The following is a 19,449-nucleotide window of genomic DNA, read 5'->3' on the forward strand; positions in this document are numbered from 1 at the left end:
TTATAAAGTGTTTTTTCAATTCTCTAACTTTAACACCATTAATTCAAACAGGTGTTTTTTTATGTCAATAATTATTATTTTAAAAAATTAAACTTAATATATTAACATTTGATAATATTTTATTAATATTTAAAAGTTCAATGTAATAAATTATTGTAACAGTTATGAGATTAAGGAGACACTTTATAAAATTAAAGGATAAAAATAAAATTTTACATAAAGTTAAAGGACTAAAGTGTAATTTAGCATAATTAAAATAATAAAATTATCTTGAAAATAAATCACTTTTCAATTTTTCCCCTAAATTTAAAAAATAAAATGATTTCATATGAGGATATAATTTTCTTGATAATTGAAACATTGCACTTCTTTGTAGGATTTACTAGAAATTAATTTTGGAATTGTATGTCAAAATTTATAAAAATTTAAAAATAATTTATATAAAAAATAAAAATAGAATGTGACTAATAAAAGTCATTACTTGGAGCATTGGAGAAAGATGTAAATTAGGAATATTCAACTTATACCTATCTCGATTAGCTCAATTCTATCCCAATAATATCGAGATGGGTCTTGTTTTGGCCTGAAACCAATTAAGACAAAACTTTTACGGAATGAGACATGAAATGGGTTAGGGATGGGACGGGACACGAGATTGCCCTTGAAATGTTCAATCCCTTCGCGAATATTATATATATATATATATATTACTTATTTTATAAATATACATTAAATATATTAATTATATTAATATAATTTATACTATATTAATTATATTAATTATAATTTCAATACGTGTAATTCTTATTTAAAATTAAAATTTTTGTATATTAATAATTTTAATGATATAGAGTTACAAACTTAGAGAGTAAGCAGTATAGGGTAATATCTTTTTTTATAATAATATAATTTATTTTTATATCTATCTATTTAATAACTTTTATTTATATCATATTTTTAGCTTTATTTTCATATGTTAACTAAAGAAGAAGAATAATGACTTAATATTGTGTCTGACTTGCTTATTGTTATTGCTTTTATAGCCTATAGATCACTTATAATTATTATCATAATATGTTATATACTTGTAGTTGTGATTGATATAATTTAATAATTAATTTTAAATTATTGTGATTTATGTACTTATATTGTTATGATTTTAAACTCAATAAATTATGTCTAAAATTTCAATGAATGTTATTATTTATACCTTTCCCTCACATTGTCCGATTTATCGAGACTGTGGGATGTACGATCTTATCTCGATTTCTAATAGGATGGGATGGAATATGGAACCAAAATTTAGTTCAAATTTTTTTTTAAAACAGGACACGAGATAAAAGTATTTCGATCTCATCTCGTCTCGTAAACACTTTTATTGTAAATGACTAACACTGGGCATAGGGGTAAGAGCCGATTATATTGGGCTTCAATGAAACACCGTTCACACCTCTGGTTTGATAAGTAAGCCCATTTTAAAAACATTTTTTTGAAACATTGCAACTTACTTTCAAACCAAAAAGCTGAGCTCGAAGATCCAGCCTGCTCTGTTTATGATGAACCGACATTTGCAACGAGTTAACGAGAAACAGTATGTCCAGCAAGAAGTGATTTCTTTGCAGTATCCTCTAGAAGATTCGGTTGATTTTCTCAATGGTCGAGAGGGAATACTGATGCAGAGGAGGTGCGCTTCATCTTTCGTCTTTGAATAAATCTGCGATCTGTGCCTATTGCTGTTGCAAAAGATACTGCAGTTTTTTTCATCTTTATGTGTTAGGGAATTCTAAGCCCCGTCAATACGGTTTTTAATATTTCTGACGTAAACAACAAATTATAATGTTAGAATTTGTCGGTCTTAAACCGGGAAAATTGTGCAGAAAATGTTATTGGCGTGATTGGTAGCTTAATTAAATTGAATTAAGGCGATAGCTCTTTCAAAAGACCTTTTCCATTATTTTACTAGGCTATTTTTTCCATTAAAATTTTATCTCTGATGTTGAAGTAATTTTTGTGAGACATTTTTCCATATATGTTTGTTCTGTTATTCGGGAATCATATACTGATATGCATGGTCAGAGAAATATTCTAACTGTTAAGAACCTCACTGCACTGTTCAACAAAATCATTCCACAGCTCACTACAACGCCAAAAGTAAGCAAAACTTGTATATACATGACTGAATGTTTGTAAACGTGTAAAGGTGCTGAAGCCACTTCCTTTATTTATGATTCGACATTCATTTCACCACCACAAAAAAAAAAAAAAAAAAACTAGTGTACACATGACTACAAGTTTCTAAACATGCAAGTAACGGCGCTACAACCGCATGTTCATAGTAAAATTCATAGAGGAAACAAGAAAACACACTTCAATCATGAGTCACAAATCACAACTCGCGAGCTGTCTCCTTGTCAATCATGTGAGTCATCTTTAGCCAATTATATCAATGGCTGCAAGACATATGATTTCTTTTTGCTGCTTCCACTTCCAGGTTCTATGACTGAGACATTGCAAGGTTGCAGTCCTTGTATATTCCCACATAAGTCTTTGTTGTTACTTAAATCCACTGGATAGGAAGTATTAAATATGCCACTATTAGGTACATGACCCTCCAAATTGTTATAGGAGAGGTTGATGCTTGTCAAACTCAACAATCCACCAAGGAAATCAGGGATAGAACCATATAGATTGTTGTGAGGGATACCCAAGGTGGTCAGATTTTCAGATTGCCAAGATCAGCAGGAATTTGGCCAGAAAGTGAATTGTAACTGAAGTCTAAAATTTCTTTTAATGCTGCTAGATTTCCAATTTGGTATGGGATTGTTCCATTCAATTCATTGCTGCTTAAATTAGGCTCAGCAAGTTTGAGCAATCCCCTATCTGATAAGGGATTGGTCCTCTTAGCATATTTGCTGATAGGTCTAATCTTTGCAAATTAGACAACTTTCCAATGCCTGCTGGTATCAGTCCTGAAAGCTTGTTGCTACTCAAAGATAGAGTGGAAAGGCTAGAGGAATTCCCTATTTGTGGGGGAATCTCTCCTGATATTTGATTGGAAGACAGATCCATCTCCACAAGTTGGTTCAGCTGAAAAATCTCACTTGGTATAGGACCAACTACTGAATTTCCAGACATTTTAAGATATTGCAACTGTTTGCAGCTACCCCAATTTAAAGATAGCTGGCCTTGAACTCTATTGTAGCTAAAGTCCATATAAGTAAGATCAGGATACACTCCAAAATCTTGATCTGCATAGCCTATTAGTTGGTTATATTCCATCCGAACCCTATATAAGGATGTGCAGTTTCTCAAGCTTATTGGAATCGGGCCAGTGAAACTATTGTAGGCAGCACTGAAATTTACAAGCTTACCACCTTTGCAAACTTGCGGTGGCAGCTCTCCAGTGAAATTGTTTTCAGCAAGATGGAGGGCAATTAAAGAAGACACATTTCCAAATTCTTGTGGTACAGGACCATCTAATTTATTTATGTGTAAGAACACCTCAGATAGATTAGTCAATCTACCAAAACTAGGAGGAATCATGCCTGAGAGTTGGTTTCCAGACATTCTTAGAACACTTAAATGTGTACAGTTCCCAAGAGATGGAGGAATGGGTCCATAGAAGCCATTCCCATCTAAAGCTAGCACAGTTAAATTTCTTATATTCCCTATTTCATCTGGAATTCTACCGCCAAGCAGGGTGTCCTGAAAGAGAAGATTCCTGATCCCTATCAGTCTTTTCTTGGGCTGATCAGAGCCACTAGGAAAAAGATGAGGGTCTAATGTCCCAATGATATTGTTTCGTGAAACATCAAGCTCAAAAACTTGAGTCAAGTTAGCAAGAGAAAGAGGTAAAGTGCCATTGAGGTGATTTGTTGAAAGGTCAAGGTATTGCAGCTTAGAGAGAACCCCAATGTTTTCTGGTATGCTGCCAACAAGGTTATTTGTTTTAAGATCAAGACAAAGAAGATTTGGAAATGCAGAGAAGTTCAAGTTTTGAAGGGTACCTTCAAGACCAGTGTATGCCAGGTTTATTTCAATTACACTTTCTGAAGAATTATCACATCTTATTCCACACCATGAACATGGGCTTTGAGCTGCACTTGTGTTATGTGCTGGAGTGACCCATGAGTCCAGAGTTGGCTGGTTCGGAAGACTTTCTTTCCACCTGAGAAGGGCTTCTGTTTCTGTCTCCTCATATGTTCCTAAACAAATTGCCAAGAAAACCACACATGTAATTTGAACTGCAAGGTAAGCATCAATTCTGTACTTGTCCATTTTTCTGAAACTGTTTCTCTCTCATAGACTTTTGCTGTTTTCAGGGGATTTAAATAGGACTCTAGTTCTTAGATTTGAGTCTACCGTCTATACACTTAATTTTGCATGGGAACAAGGCAGCATTTGTTGTCACTTGTCAATTTGATGGACATGGTATAATATAATTTTTCAGTTATATAATATTCTATATTTGAGCCTTTTGTTGATTCTAATGGTTTTGGACTTGACCTTTCCCACTGTTTTATTATATTTTTCTCATAAACTGAAAGGGGTGTGTTAGTTAAAATATTCTGTCTTGGTTGGTATGTTCGGTCATGCCTTTAGTTTTTAAGGCTTAAGTTGAAATGATGAATTATCTTGACTTTTAGTCAGTAGTTTTCTCTTTGGCTTCTATACAATGTATTTGTGCATTTGTCTTGATCTTGTTAAATTTTCTTATAGTTAGTTTACCGTATCATTTATACATTAACTATTACAAATAGTTGGCATGAATGATTGAATTCTTGTTCTTTAAACAAGTAGTTAGGATTCAATTCTCAACCTTTATATATATTCCTACTTGGGAGATGCTTACATTTTGCTTTTAATACTCTGAAAGAGATTATCTAATGCTAGTGAACGATGCTTCTAGTGTCTCACTAAAAAAATTAATAATGAAATAAATCTATATTATGTATAAGTAACTTTTTACATGCCATTTCTTAAACGACAAATTAATGAATAAAATTATTTACACAAGTTTACAAAATTTAAAGGCTCTATTGTTAAGTTTTGAATATAAAAATTTCTATTTGTAAATAATCTGAAATTTAAATAATTCAATTATGTATGATTCAGTGTTCATTAACTTGAAATTTGATGAATTTATTGACCAAAAATATTGACTAAATAACATAAATTAAAATTAGATTTTGAGAATGCAAATTTTAAATAATTGTAACAAAACTATGTGAAGGCCCAAATTAATTCGTCTAATTTAAAACCTTTGAGCAATATATAATACCAATTTGGCAACCAAAACCACGTGAAATCTCCCTAGTCCCTTAGATTTTTTTTTTTAAATAAAAAATTATATGGAAGACAAATATAAAATATATCTTCACATTTTTTTGACTTCCAAACCCCAAGTTGACATGAGGAACAAGTCATCCACATAAATGTGTTCTTTGAACAGTTATTCTTTGAAAGGTCAAGTTGCTAATTTTAAATTCTCAATTAATCATATATTTAATCAATGATAGATGATAGGGTATTTATTTTGCATTGATGTCACATCTCACATCAATAAAAAGTAAATAAATAGTTGTATTTGATTTTAATTTTACTTTGTATATTGATGAAAATATTGGAGTACAGTTTGCAGTCTTTTATTTTTCTATAGGGAGAGACTTAGGAACTTAGCCTTATTTACTTAATATACTTTTTTTCCAATCAAATCAAAACAAGTGGATCTTAAAGTGTTGATAATATTAATAACAAGAGTTTGTTATGGAATAAATAATATATGTATCACAAGAGTTTGTTATGGAATAAATAATATGTGTATAAAAGATCCACATGTTTTTATTTAATTGGAAACATGCGCTTTAAGTATACAAGGCTAAGTATATAAGTTCTCGTTTTCTATAATTAGATGGCTTTTAATTTTAAAATACCTTTTTGGACCTTAATCATGAAATAATGGTTGTTTTCTCTTGATTTGTGATTAAATGTTATCCATGTTTTAAATTGGGGATTATTGAATTACTTGTTGACCGACAAATTAGGAGTGATGAGGGTTGTAGGGCTTATGATAGGTCATGCAACTAAACATCCCTGGTTTTGAGATGAGAGATGGAAGGATTCACTTGTAGTAGAAATATGCATTGGAAATTATGTGCTATGTGGACAAAGAAGGGAGATTATGATACTTCTTACTTCCATACCAAAACCACCATTTAGAGACGAAGAAACAAAATTCATGCTTTGAGAGTGTATATAACTTGGGAGATTACCTATCTTCTGATGAGAATGTATATGATTATTTTGTTTAAGCACTTTTGAATTCTGTATCAATGAATGCTGAATGGTTATGCTGTTGATAAAGGCTGTACATGTTTCTAATCTATGAAATTAGGACTTTTGTAATGGATATTGTGGTCTAAGTTTTGTAACCGATGTATATGTTTGAAGTTCTATGCCCTGAACTTGTGTGCTTGGATGTTAAACCATTAATATGGTAATCACTAATACTGTATAGAGAAGTCCTAAAAGACTTTAGTGTAACATCCCTGACTTTAATCCATTTTTAATTGTTGATTTATAATTTTGGGACTAATTAAATGGTTTACTTGGAAGGATTGGGAGGTGATTGGCAAGGGGGAATTATATGTGTATGTATATATGTACGGCCACGACCAGCACCCGATCATTGTGATTTGAAACTCTGGCTTGTAAGCTAATCAGTTGAGTCTTGCTTCTACTTTTGCAAGTTGGTATTGCTTAGGATTTGAGTTTTGGAGCATTTTCATGGCTATTCCATGCAAAACTTAGGGTTTCTAAGCAGGGTGATGTGGAGCAAAAATTGTGTGTTTTTGGACAAGTTTCTGCATCCTTTTGTGAAATTGAACTATGGGTATGGTATTCTTATGACCAAATGCATGAGGTTAAGGTTTCCTGATTGAACCCTGGACCTATTCTTGAGTTTTGGCTTATGTAGTGTTCATTGCTGATAGAATACTATTAATGGTTGGGTAATGGGTAATTTGGGTAGAGATATATTAGGAATAAATATTATTTTAAGCTATCTTCTATTTAATAATATTTTTTAGGTTATTTTCTGTTTTAATGGCCCTCAAATTCAGGAGTAGTGGGTACTTGTAGATTAAGTCAATAACTTTGTTTTTTTATTTATTTCAGGTAGTTATGCGCCATTATCTGAGTTATGGATTAGTGAGTCTTTTTTTAGGAATTATTAGTTATTTTTTTGTCTATAAATGGAGGTACATATCATGTAGAAATGATCTGGAAATAAAATAATTATTTATTTATATTAATGGAGATTCTCCTTGGCTTTATTAGATGTATGAGATAAAGATTCTTGCTCATCTTCTATTAAATATTTCTCTTCTCTTTATTACTTTATGAAATTAGATTCTGATTTCATATTTTAATAAAAGATTTATCTTTCTTATTTCTCTCTACCTACTTTGAATCCTATCTTGGAAATGAAAGAGTTGAAAAGTCATCAATTGTCTTATGGCCTAGTGGCTTGGAAGTTGGAACTTCTCCTTAAGCAGGAAGTTGCAGGTTCATCATACTTATAACATCATGCTGTTAGTGCCTGTCCTTTTAAATTATTAAAAAAAAAATGCTCAGGCTGATTGTTTTTTCTAGGCCTTTAGCCTATGCTGCTTGTTTTTTCCTAGACTCGCCTGGCTCCAATTGGAGTTTGTCAAGTCTTTTGGTAAGGTTTGAGATGAATTTTTATAAGTAAAAAAATTGCAACTTTTGCCCAGAAAAAAGTGTAAATGATACTGAAATAGTGAGCAATTTTCTGTTTATGTTTGCTATGTTTATGCTGCTGGAATCGTAATCCATGCTCGGAGAAAACACTCCAACTGTTCTGTTACGAACCCAATCACACTGTTCAGCAAAATCAATCCACAGCGCCGTATAAACCCCCCTCCAAAAAAAAAAAGAAAGAAAAAAAAAAGAAATAAAGAAAAATGAAAGAAAAAGTCCAACCACTTGTCTAGTCAAACTCATTGAGAAAACAAGCAAGTATACTTCAATCATGAATCATGAGCTCTCTACATGTCAAGCATGTGAGTTATGCTTCGCATAGTTGGTCGAGATTGAGGGTTGGTTTGTAGACAAGACATAGCCAGATTACCTATCAAGGCCAATTCCTTTAATTTTTGTTGATTTGTAGGAGGTGACAGACGTGGGTCTAAAATCTCTTTGAAGTTGGTGTTCTGGGCACTTGATGTTTGTATGTGGGAAATTAGATCTCCAGGATGTTTTCCCATGAGAATCTCAAAGGCCAAAACACCAAAGCTAAACACATCACATTTTTCAGTCACTGCCATTGTGTATGCAAGCTCTGCACCAGCCAGTTGGAAAAAATCATTAGCCAATTACATTCATGACAGAAAGACAATATGAAATGATGTTGTTCAGTTGCTAAAAGTAACCCATGCTGGAAGAAATTTAACAAAATAAAAGTATGGAACTAATGTGACTTGAGAATTTGCAAGCTAGAAAATTCTGTAGAAATTGTAGATTATATTTTGTAGTCAAAATGTAATTCTGTCTTTGTAAGAACTTGCAAGTTGTGAGGGTAACTCTCGAAAGTTAATATCAAGCTAAACAGAGTCAGACATAGAAAATGAAGCTAACCTGGAGCAGCATTGCCATATGTGCCGGCAAAGGAAGTCCAAATAGGTGAATCTGGCTTCAGGAATCTTGCAGTGCCAAAGTCCGAGACATGAGCTTCCAGATTTTGGGACAATAATACATTTTTGGTTGATATGTCTCTGTGGATTATTGGTGGGTTACAATCATGATGCATATAAGACAAAGCTTGCGCAACTCCTTTCACAATTCCCACTCTCTTTGGCCATTCTAACTCAGTAGCCTTTTTGTCATCTCTCAGCATATCACTTAAGCTCCCTCTTTCCATGTATTCATAAATCAAAAATGTGTGCAAGGGGTCTGAGCAAAACCCGTACAACTTCACAATGTTCCGGTGACGTGTTTCAGTCATGGCTTCTATCTCACTTTTGAAGGATTTTATACTTTCAATGTCTAAACTGTCTACCTCGCATTTTAACTTTTTTATAGCAACTACCTGACCTCCTGGCATCCCCACTCTGTAAACTTTTCCTAATGTTCCCTCACCAATGCAGTAAGTGTCATCAAAATTCTTAGTGGCTTCAATTATGTCTTCATAAGCAATTCTACCATTGAAATACCATATTGAAAATGGACTTTTTCTCTCAGGTGCAGAGTTCTGTTTCATAGCTCTGGTCTTACAGACGAAAACAAAAATGCAAACTAACACTGATGAAACAAGTAGTGCACCTCCCACAGAGCCAACAATTGCTGCTATGACTTTCTTTTTGTTGCTTCCGCCTCCAGGTTCTCTGACTGAGACATTGCAAGGTTGCAGGCCTTGTATATTCCCACATAACCCTTTGTTGTTACGTAAATCCACTGGATAGGAAGAATTAAATATGCTGCTATTAGGTACATGACCTTCCAAAGTGTTGTAGGACAGGTTGATGCTTGACAAACTCAACATTTCGCCGAGGGAGTTAGGGATAGAACCAGTTAGATTGTTGTGAGAGATATTCAAGCTTATCAAATTTTTTAGCTTGCCAAGATCAGATGGAATTTGGCCAGAAAGTGAATTGTAACTGAAGTCCAACAGATCTTGTAAGGCTGCCAGATTTCCAATTTGGTAGGGGATTGTTCCATTCAAGGCATTGTTGCTCAAATTTAAACTCAGCAAGTTTGAGCAATCACCTATCTCAGAAGGGATTGATCCTTTTAGCATGTTATCTGACAGGTCTAGCATTTGCAAATTAGACAACTTTCCAATGCTTGCTGGTATCAATCCTGAAAGTTTGTTGTTACTCAAAGAGAGAGTGAAAAGACTAGAGGAATTCCCTATTTGTGGAGGAATCTCTCCTGATATTTGATTGGAAGACAGATCTAGCTCTGCAAGTTGGTTCAACTGAAAAATCTCACCAGGTATCGTGCCACCTATTGAATTTCCAGACACACCAAGATATTGCAAATTTTTGCAGCTTCCCCAATTTGAAGAGAGCTCACCTTGCACGTTATTGTAGCTGAAATCCATGTAAGTAAGATTAGGATACACTCCAAAATCTTGATCTGCATAACCCCTTAGATGGTTATATTCCATCCGAGCCCTGTATAAGGACGAGCAATTTCTTAGGCTTATTGGGATCGGGCCACTGAAACTATTGTAGGCAGCACTGAAATTGACAAGTTTACCACCTTTGCACACTTGCGGTGGTAGCTCTCCCGTGAAGTTGTTTTCAGCAAGATGCAGGACAGTTAAAGATGAGATGTTTCCAAATTCTTGTGGTAAAGGACCATCTAAATTATTTATGTGTAAGAACACCTCAGATAGATTAGTCAATCTACCAAAACTAGGAGGAATCATGCCTGAGAGTTGGTTTCCAGACATTCTAAGAACACTTAAATGTGTACAGTTCCCAAGAGATGGAGGAATAGGTCCATGGAAGCTATTCCCATCTAAGGCTAGCACAGTTAAATTTCTTATATTCCCTATTTCATCTGGAATTCTACCACCAAGCAGGGTGTCCTGGAAGAGAAGATTTCTGATCCCTATCAGTCCAGTCTTGGGCTGATCAGAACCATCAGGAAAAAGACGAGGGTCTAATGTCCCAGTGATATTGTTTCGTGAAACATCAAGCTCGTGAACTTGAGTCAAATTAGCCATTGAAATAGGTAGAGTGCCATTGAGGTAATTCGTGGAAAGGTCAAGATATTGCAGTTTAGAGAGCACCCCAATGTTTTCTGGTATGCTTCCGACAAGGTTGTTTGTTTTGAGATCAAGACGAAGAAGATTTGGAAATGCAGAGAAGTTCAAGTTTTGTAGGGTACCTTCAAGGCCAGTGTAAGCCAAGTTTATTTCAATCACATTTACTGAAGAATTATCACATTTAATTCCACGCCATGAACATGGGCTTTGAGCTGCACTTGAGTTCTGTGCTGGAGAGACCCATGACTCGAGAATTGCCTGATCTGGAAGACTCTCTTTCCACCGGAGAAGGGCCTCTGTTTCTGTCTCTCCATAAGTTCCTGCAGAAAGTGCCAAGAAAACCAGGCATGCAGCTTGAACTCCAAGGGAATCATCAATTCTAGGCTTGTCCATTTTTCTGAATGTGGATCTCTCTCTCCCCCTCACTTTTTTCTGCTCAGATTTCTGCTGTTTTCTGGAGATTCAAACGGGGCTCTGGTTTCTTGCATGTATGAATGATGTCTATGCTGTTGACTTTGCATGGGAATATGGCAGTTTTTGTTGTCGATGTCAATCTGATAAACATGGCTTAATTTAATTTAAATTTGAATTGCACAATAATCTATCTCCTAGCATTTTGTGGATTCTGATGGTTTTGGACCTTCCCTCTGTTTTTTAATATTTTTCTAATGAACTAACTGGATTGCACTTGTTGAATGTTCTGTCATGGTTGGTGTGTTTGGTCGCAGCATTGATTTTTAAGGATTAAGTGGACACGATGAATTGTCTTTGACTTTTTAGCCTTTTCGATTGTCATCTTGATGGCATAATCCATTTTCAGACAACGGGGATGACAGAGAGCGCTTGGATTTTTTTTTCTTTGTTTTTTTTTTTTTTATAGCACGCTTGGTAATTTACTATACTTTTGAGAAGAGTGAATCACTATTCCCTCTCATCCATATTCTAAAAGTATTTTTAAGAAGCCTTGCTTAGTTTAAAATATAGGACATTAGATAGTTGTTAAATTTTTTTTTTTTCCAATTATAGCCTTATATCATTTATATTTCTGTTTTTTTTTAAAAAAAGTAGTCTATTGAAATTATAGTTGTCATTATCAAAGTATTTATGTGAGACATTTAATGAGAGTACAACTGAAAATATATATATAATTTTTAGAAAGATTGAGATTTCAAGTTTTAACCAACATTTTTTTAGAATTATAAAATAGTTAGCAATGCCTTAAATTGCGGAGTAAAGGGAATATACAATATTTTAATCATTTTCGGCAAGAGAGTTTATAATATCTAATCTTTGCTTCATGTATATTTAAATATAAGTAAATTTTAATCATTTCACATAATTTTAAAAAGTTAGTTAAGTATAATAATTATATCTAAAATAAAAAAATTGGATTAAAATATCCTTTTAATTATTCTTTAATGTGGAGGAATTGAATTTATTTTGTGAAAATAAAACTCCGATTTTATGCCAGAGAATTTAAAAAAAATATATAATCTTATCTTAAATAAATATTTGTGGGTTTCAATTCCTAATTTTTGTTTGTATATGGAGCAAATTTAGTTGGGTGAATTTTACCACCCTCTGGCCTTAATATGTTGAGGGAAATTAGTTTTTATATATTTACAATTGTCAGAAAGCGTTCTTAGTGTGGAAAAAAAAAGTGAAGTAAAATAAATTTACACTTGCATTATGTATAACTAAGTTTTTTTCTTGTCATTTTTAAATAAATTAATGATATAAAATTATTTATGGCAAATTTAAAACTTTTTTTGGCCAAAATTCTTACTTGATGTCGATGAATTTATTAACCAAATTGAGCATTGACCGAAGGCATATTTGGCTTTCCGATTAATCGTAGTCAAACCTTGAAACAACCAGCTATACCGTGAGTGTCTCCCTTGAATCGTAATATAAATTATTATTATTATTAAACTATATAATATTAAAATCATGATGGCTGCACCACCTGAATTGATCAATATAAAATCCAACATTTTTTCTCGTGCAAGAAAACCATGGTCTCCACAATACATTAATATACTTTTTTTTTTGGGAAATTATCCACTATTCTGTTTATAGAGTGAATTGTTTTTTTTATTAAAGTGGTATGATTTTTTTTTTTGGAAAAAAAACACAAATTTAGTTACAACAAGCTAAGTTTTGACTAATTTTAATTGTTTAGTCAAATGTTCATTCAATTTTATTTTACACTATACTCCCTCCGTTAAAAAATGTTAGGGATTTTTAACTGAATCTCACCCTTAATAAAGTAGTTATCTACTTTCAAATTAGCTCTATCTTTTCATATTTATCTCTATTAAACATCCTACAATAAATATAAAGTCATTTATTGATAAGGACACTTTTGAAAAAAAGATAATGACTACACCTTGAAAGATAAAAAATGCCTTACATTTTTAGACATTCAACTCCTCAAAAAATATTTTCCATTTTTGAATGGAGTGAGTAATTAAAATATCATTCTTTATAAAACTATTAGGTGAAAAGTTACATATTTTATTTGAAATTTCTGATTCAAAATAAAAAATAAAATAAAAAATATGCATATATAAGCCATTCAAATTTCATTTGATTAACAAAGTTGTGACTAAAAGTGTAAACAAAATATCTCTAAAGTTGTGCTAGAAAGCTAAACTTTTACTTAGATTTCAATTCAAAGAGTGTCTAAGATAAACTCACTCAATAAGTATATCTCATATGGCACAATAACAATGGTTTGATTTAATTGAACAATTGTTGGATAATTTTATCATATAATACTTAAAACTCATCAAAACTCAAACTTTTGGAAGAAACACTATGAGTAAGAAGTGTTTTGATTGTATTAATTGTTTTGTATTTTTAGAGGGAAATATATATTCAAGTTTCGATAAAATCCAACAGTTATAATTAAGATACTCATTAAGTGAGTGTATTTAAGATACTCACTAAAACAAAATCCCTTTTACTCACATATTTGTTAAAAATAATGGAAAAAAGCATGCTTTTTTATTTTATGTTATTTTTTTGAGATATACATTTTTTTAAATGCAAGTTAAAGAAAGTCAATTTTATCAAAACAAAGTAATAATATATTAAATGTTATTTCAAAAATGAGAATTTTAAATAATTTTAACAAAATTACTTGTGAGGGAGCCCAAATAATTTCCTCCAATTTATAACCTGCATGCAATATATGATAATAAGAAATTTGTCAATAAAAACCACAAAATCTTCATTACATTTTTGTGAGAATAATAGAAAAATACGTCCCAAATAAACAAATGACAATAAAGTACTATGGATTGTATTAATTATTATGAAGTTGCAAGGGACTTCTTTGGCATAAGTTTTTTTAACAAAATTACTTTTTTAACCTTATCATTAATAAGAGAAACAAACATTCAGGCTATGGATTTTGTGCTCTCCCTGGTCCAAAATGACATAGTCTGAATTTTTAATCATAAGGTTAAAAAAGTAACTTTGTCAAAAAAAAAAAAATTATGCCGAAGAAGACCATTGGGACTTCAAATAATTGATATAATTCATGGTACTTTATTATTATTTGTCTATTAGGGAGGTACTTTTATGTTATTCTCCCTAATTTTTCCACTAAAATAAATATAAAGGAGGCTAATAATAAAATATATATTCAAAGTTCAAACTTTTGTGACTTAATAACAAACACCCCAATGACATGAAGAACAAAGTCATCACACGCAATATATTAGTTCCTTATCCACTTATTCTTTTAAAGGTCAAGCAGGTAATTTTAAATTCTCAATTGATTATATATTAAATGATTTTTCAGTTTTCTAATTATTACATTAGATTATAGACAATGTTTTTTTTCCCTTGAAGAACAGAAAAATTTTATTTTATTTTATTTTTTGGTAAAGACATTTTATTAAAGTACAATAAAACGATACCGGTACAAAAGCCTAGAAGATTATGGATCTAATCTCCGAGGTCTAAAATGAAACACGCAAGAACAAACCCACGTTACACTAACCAATAAAAATAAACAAATACCCTTAACCATTAATTCTTGAGTTTGATCCTTCGAACAATGGAAATGAAAAAAATATGCTTGGGTTTAAAAAATTGTTGGTTCTTGAAAAAAATGTTATCTTTTATAAAAAAACAAAAATTTAAACATTTGTTTAAAAAATTTTAAAAAATAAGAACATCTTTTAGATATATTTTTACTTTTGTTCTGCAAAATCAAAGAAAAGTTAGAAAATATCACGCTTTCATTCATGATAATTATGTTAATAAAATAAATAATTTTTTGACTTTTATTTCACCAATTTAGATATATTTTTCAAAATAATGAGTCAAGCAGAATTTTTTTGATTTCTTGTTTCCAAAACTTGTTCTAACAAACTATTCTACAAAAGCGTTTTATTTTGGAAACAGAAGAACAAAAAAAAGAACCAGACAAGCTAGGCCATATATTTCCGGCCCTTCAAGTATAACTGAAATTTATAAAATCTAACTTTAACAATCACTTATTCAAAATTTAAGAAATTATAACTGGGATGGTCTTCTATAAAAAGTTACTTCTTTTGTAACAATAAAGTTATTGAAATTTTTAATCTGAATTATTTTTTACTTTGATATAATTTGGTCTTGTTAACACAAAATTTTTTGTGACAGTTGAGTATCATTATCATGTTAGTATATTTAAGTTTTCATAAGTTATCAATTGAAAGAATTAAATAATAAATTAAGCAAGCAAGCAATAGAGCTTTTTATATTAAGCATAAATTTAAATCCTAAGGATACATTAAAATCATTCAATACTAAAAACATCTACAATTTTGACCAAGGAAAAATTCAATTGGAATATGAATCACAACATAATGAGCTTGATGTGTTCAAACATCATAATTTTCATAACATGACTACATATTATGGATGAATTATGCCAAAGATAGTAGAGTTTGGAAAGTCTAATTTGCATCCTTTCAATGTCATCAATAACCATTAAATTCACCTTTTCAGCTATAACAATTATAAAAGCAAAGCTTCATAACAAGATAGAGGTTAATTTTTCTCTAATTTAATTTTTTTAAATTATATCAAAATATATGGATTTCTTTTTTCTTTTTACTTTGATATGAATTGTTCTTGAATCGAAGAGCAACCATATTTTGGTTATATATTTCTAAAATCGATTGTGAATATGTTAAAATATTAATATTATGTTATATGCAAAAAAAATTCTTTAATTATCATATATGTTTTGCAAGTTTACCCCCTAAACAAAAAATCTTGGCTCTGTTCCCCGTCCTGGTACCCATGGAAGGGACGAAGGAGCATGAAGCAAAGTAAGCATTCTTATAGGAAGTTGAAACTCACAGAATGGATCCTTCCTGCAATGAACATTAGGAAAACGATCATAAGAAACCAAAATGCTAAGACCTAAAGGACCACGCAAGAACTTTGGGCTAAAGACTTGAGCTATGAAAAAAATCTTATATAAACTTTAGGCTAGGCTTATATTTTTGGCCTACCACACAGATTTAGACCTAATTTAACTGAAGGTTAAAGGCTGAACTTATTTCTACGTTTATAGGTACCGCATACCTTAGCCCTCCTTCATCTTCCTTTGTATGGCCCACGAAAAAAGCTTAAGGGTCACTGGAAATGTCTCACTGTATGCGCTTGTCTGAGATATTATGTTATATATGAAAAGTTCAATTCTAAGTTATTCTTGTGTTTGTGTCGCTTACACAAAAAAAAAAAACCATTAATTAAGTTTTGAGATCAGGCAAATAGAAAAATACTTGTACTAGTACAAATATTTTTTTTTTTTTAATTCTAAAAACACTTCTTAAAAACAGTAATCAACCATGCCCATGATCTTCATCCCAACTACTTCAATTAATGGTCTTCGATGGTTCTATTATACTATCCCAACTCCACTGTATACCATTTCTCTGTAGTGTTTAATGCATTGAGAAAATTTTCTCTTTTCTTCAATCTTTTTGTGAAATGTCATGTGAGGGACTTCATTGCAAATTCAAAATGCTTTAATCCTTTTTTTGTAATTTAGGTACTAAAGCAGTCCTTCAATGCGATTTCCCTAAATGATATAATGCTCAACATTTAAGTGAGGGCAAGTTGAGGGGTAAATAAAACTCATGGCCAATCACACTATTCACAAATTATAAACATTATCTTTTCTTTGTTTATTTTTCCTTTGAGTTCTTCAGGATTTTTTTCGCCCTAAATTATAAATATTACCTTTTTTTAATCCTTATAAATAAGCGACCAATTGTCACCAGTCAATTATGGTTAATGGTCAAATGTCAAAGTCAAAAAGGGCATTTTTGATATTTTCATATGTCAAAAACGATATTCAAATTCTTTGGGAGACATTAATTAAGTGGTTACTTGTTTGTTTAAAATTACAAAATAAGTAATTCTTAAATATTTTACAGATTTTATAAAAAAAGTTTATTTTGTTGAGATTTTATAAAAAGTAGACATTATTTTATGTTTGGTTATAATAATTAAAAAATTAATTATTAGTTTGTTATTTTAAATTTTATGATATCTTTTTTTATTTTTGTTTTTATAAAAATGATCTATTATGATATTATTTTAAAATACCCTCTTCCATCTATCGTATTGTATTATTTTCATAAGCTCCTCAAAGCATCTTATTAAAATAATTTGAAATCTGCTTTTTTTTTTAGATTCTGATTATTTTCAAAATTTTAAAAAAAGAAAATAAAAAATTACAAAATATATTTTTTTTCAAAAAAACAAATGATTTTTTATAAATTAGCTGAAACAATCGGCCTCTGAATTGGGGATTTAATTGACATTAGACACTTTCCTCAAATATTGCCGACTCATTTATTATTTTTGTTTCGAGTGTATGGATTGAATAATGCACATTACCTTTCTATACTTGCGATGTAATGTGGTGTCATGTTTTAGGTTCATTTCTATCTGTAATCGTTTCTTGTTTTTAAAAAATCAAAAGAAGGAAAAAATTGAAATGCTATCTGTTGGCAATTTCAAAAATTGACTAAATCCTAGCATTGAGATTGAACGTGTACATATGAATCATTATTCACTTCATAAACGCTAGAGCAATTCATTGTCTTTATTTTCCAAATCATTGTTATGTTTAATTAATTTCATATAACTATAAGTGCACGAGTCAGAATGTCGCTGTTACTAATATATAACATGACAAACACTTTGATTGAAAGTTATATTAATTTGAACAGAACTTTTTGGGGAGAAATTAACAATTCAAATTCAAATACCGGCGAGATTGTGGCCTTTAGTTTAATTTGTTTCTCATTAACTTTATCATACTCGGAATCAATGACCAGTTATTGAACTCATTAAGGAACTAATTTAAGGATTAATGATTAAAATTATAGTCAAAATATGATCAGGTTGGTTACAAACAAAGCAATTTGTTAAAACAGTGTAGATACTAATTTAAAAATTTAGCAATTTAATTGGACGGATTAACTCGGATTTCCATATTATGCTTGAATGTGAGATTATAGCCAAACATTTATTTAGGCTTTTACATTTCATGCTTGTTATTGTGTGTGTGAAAATTAATAAAACACTCTAGTCTCTATCAAGTTATGTTTCTCTCTTTATATTTTGGAAGCTTATGCAAACCTGTTTTTAAATTAAAGTTATATTACATGGAAATTAAATTAAAGCTTGATAAAATCAGGAAAACGGTCTCAATCTTGCCATAGTTTTCAATCTTACCTATTGTTCCCGGAGGAAAATTCACATGTGCATGTTTGACTAAATCTTTTCATTAAATATACTACAACATTTTTGCCCTCTATAGCCACACGCTACGGTTATGATCGAACTATGAGTAACAATTTTGAAATGTTGCTTAAAATTGTTACAATTCAAAACCATAGCCTAAAGCTCAAAAAAGCAACAGTTTTGAACAATATGTATTAACCTATTTAGAGTACAATTAACAACCATTGCTTAAGGAAATATCAAACGCAACAATTTCTAAATGTAGTATTAATTTTTAAAAAGTAAGAATCAATTGTCATGATAAATGAATTATATATATATATATATATAAAACAATAACATGATTCAAGAAACATTATAAAGTGACATTGTAATATATATATATACACATATATATTCAATAGTTGTAATTAATTACAGAGACTTTTGAACATGAATCCATAGGTTTTGACACAATAGCCAACAAAGAAGACAACTTGGTTTGGTCCAATAGCTAGATATAACAATGTAAGTATGATCATAGCCAAAAAACTACAATGAAAACAAGTCTCTAAATATCAAAATAAATGGAACTCCTCATTCATATCTCTTCAACCATCTCATTTGAAGCTCCTTCATTGGAATAACTTTCCTACATAGAAAATAAAATAAAATATTGCACCAATCTCAATACCGGTTAACCTTGAAGAAAGAAAATTGCAAAGATACACAAAAAATATATAATATGATCAAGATGAGGACTAAGTGATAAGATCAAGATAACTTGAAAAATATCCAAACGTTTCAAAGCCATATCAATATAATTCCAATAATCATATTAATTTATCATCAATAAGAGGTAGATAAAATAATCAAGCACTAGAAACAAGAACCCTCTTCAAGAACCC

The 19,449-nt window shown here is 30.9% G+C and overlaps 1 protein-coding gene and 1 pseudogene across 1 annotated transcript; both read right to left on the bottom strand.

Moving 5' to 3' along the window:
* Nucleotides 1-2,317: 2,317 nt before the first annotated feature.
* LOC129313094 (MDIS1-interacting receptor like kinase 2-like) lies at nt 2,318-4,316 on the bottom strand (annotated as a pseudogene).
* A 3,493-nt stretch (nt 4,317-7,809) lies between these two features.
* Nucleotides 7,810-11,267, bottom strand: LOC129313093 (MDIS1-interacting receptor like kinase 2-like). The gene is made up of 2 exons (XM_054955976.1): nt 8,659-11,267; nt 7,810-8,362 (listed from the first exon to the last, which is right to left on the bottom strand). The coding sequence occupies exons 1-2, from the start codon at nt 11,186-11,188 to the stop codon at nt 8,070-8,072; spliced, it is 2,823 nt and encodes a 940-aa protein (XP_054811951.1). The 5' UTR covers nt 11,189-11,267; the 3' UTR covers nt 7,810-8,069.
* Nucleotides 11,268-19,449: the final 8,182 nt, after the last annotated feature.

The sequence above is a fragment of the Prosopis cineraria genome, unplaced genomic scaffold (assembly GCF_029017545.1).
Source record: "Prosopis cineraria cultivar Desert tree isolate PC_DT_omini unplaced genomic scaffold, ASM2901754v1 PC6, whole genome shotgun sequence".
Lineage (NCBI taxonomy): Eukaryota > Viridiplantae > Streptophyta > Magnoliopsida > Fabales > Fabaceae > Prosopis > Prosopis cineraria.

Bases quoted from the DNA above. Each gene is read 5' to 3' on its own strand.
- LOC129313093 (XM_054955976.1), bottom strand. From the start codon at position 11,188: ATGGACAAGCCTAGAATTGATGATTCCCTTGGAGTTCAAGCTGCATGC. The intron at 8,363-8,658 runs GTTAGCTTCATT...TGGCTGGTGCAG, and splicing joins ATATGGCAATGCTGCTCCAG to AGCTTGCATACACAATGGCA.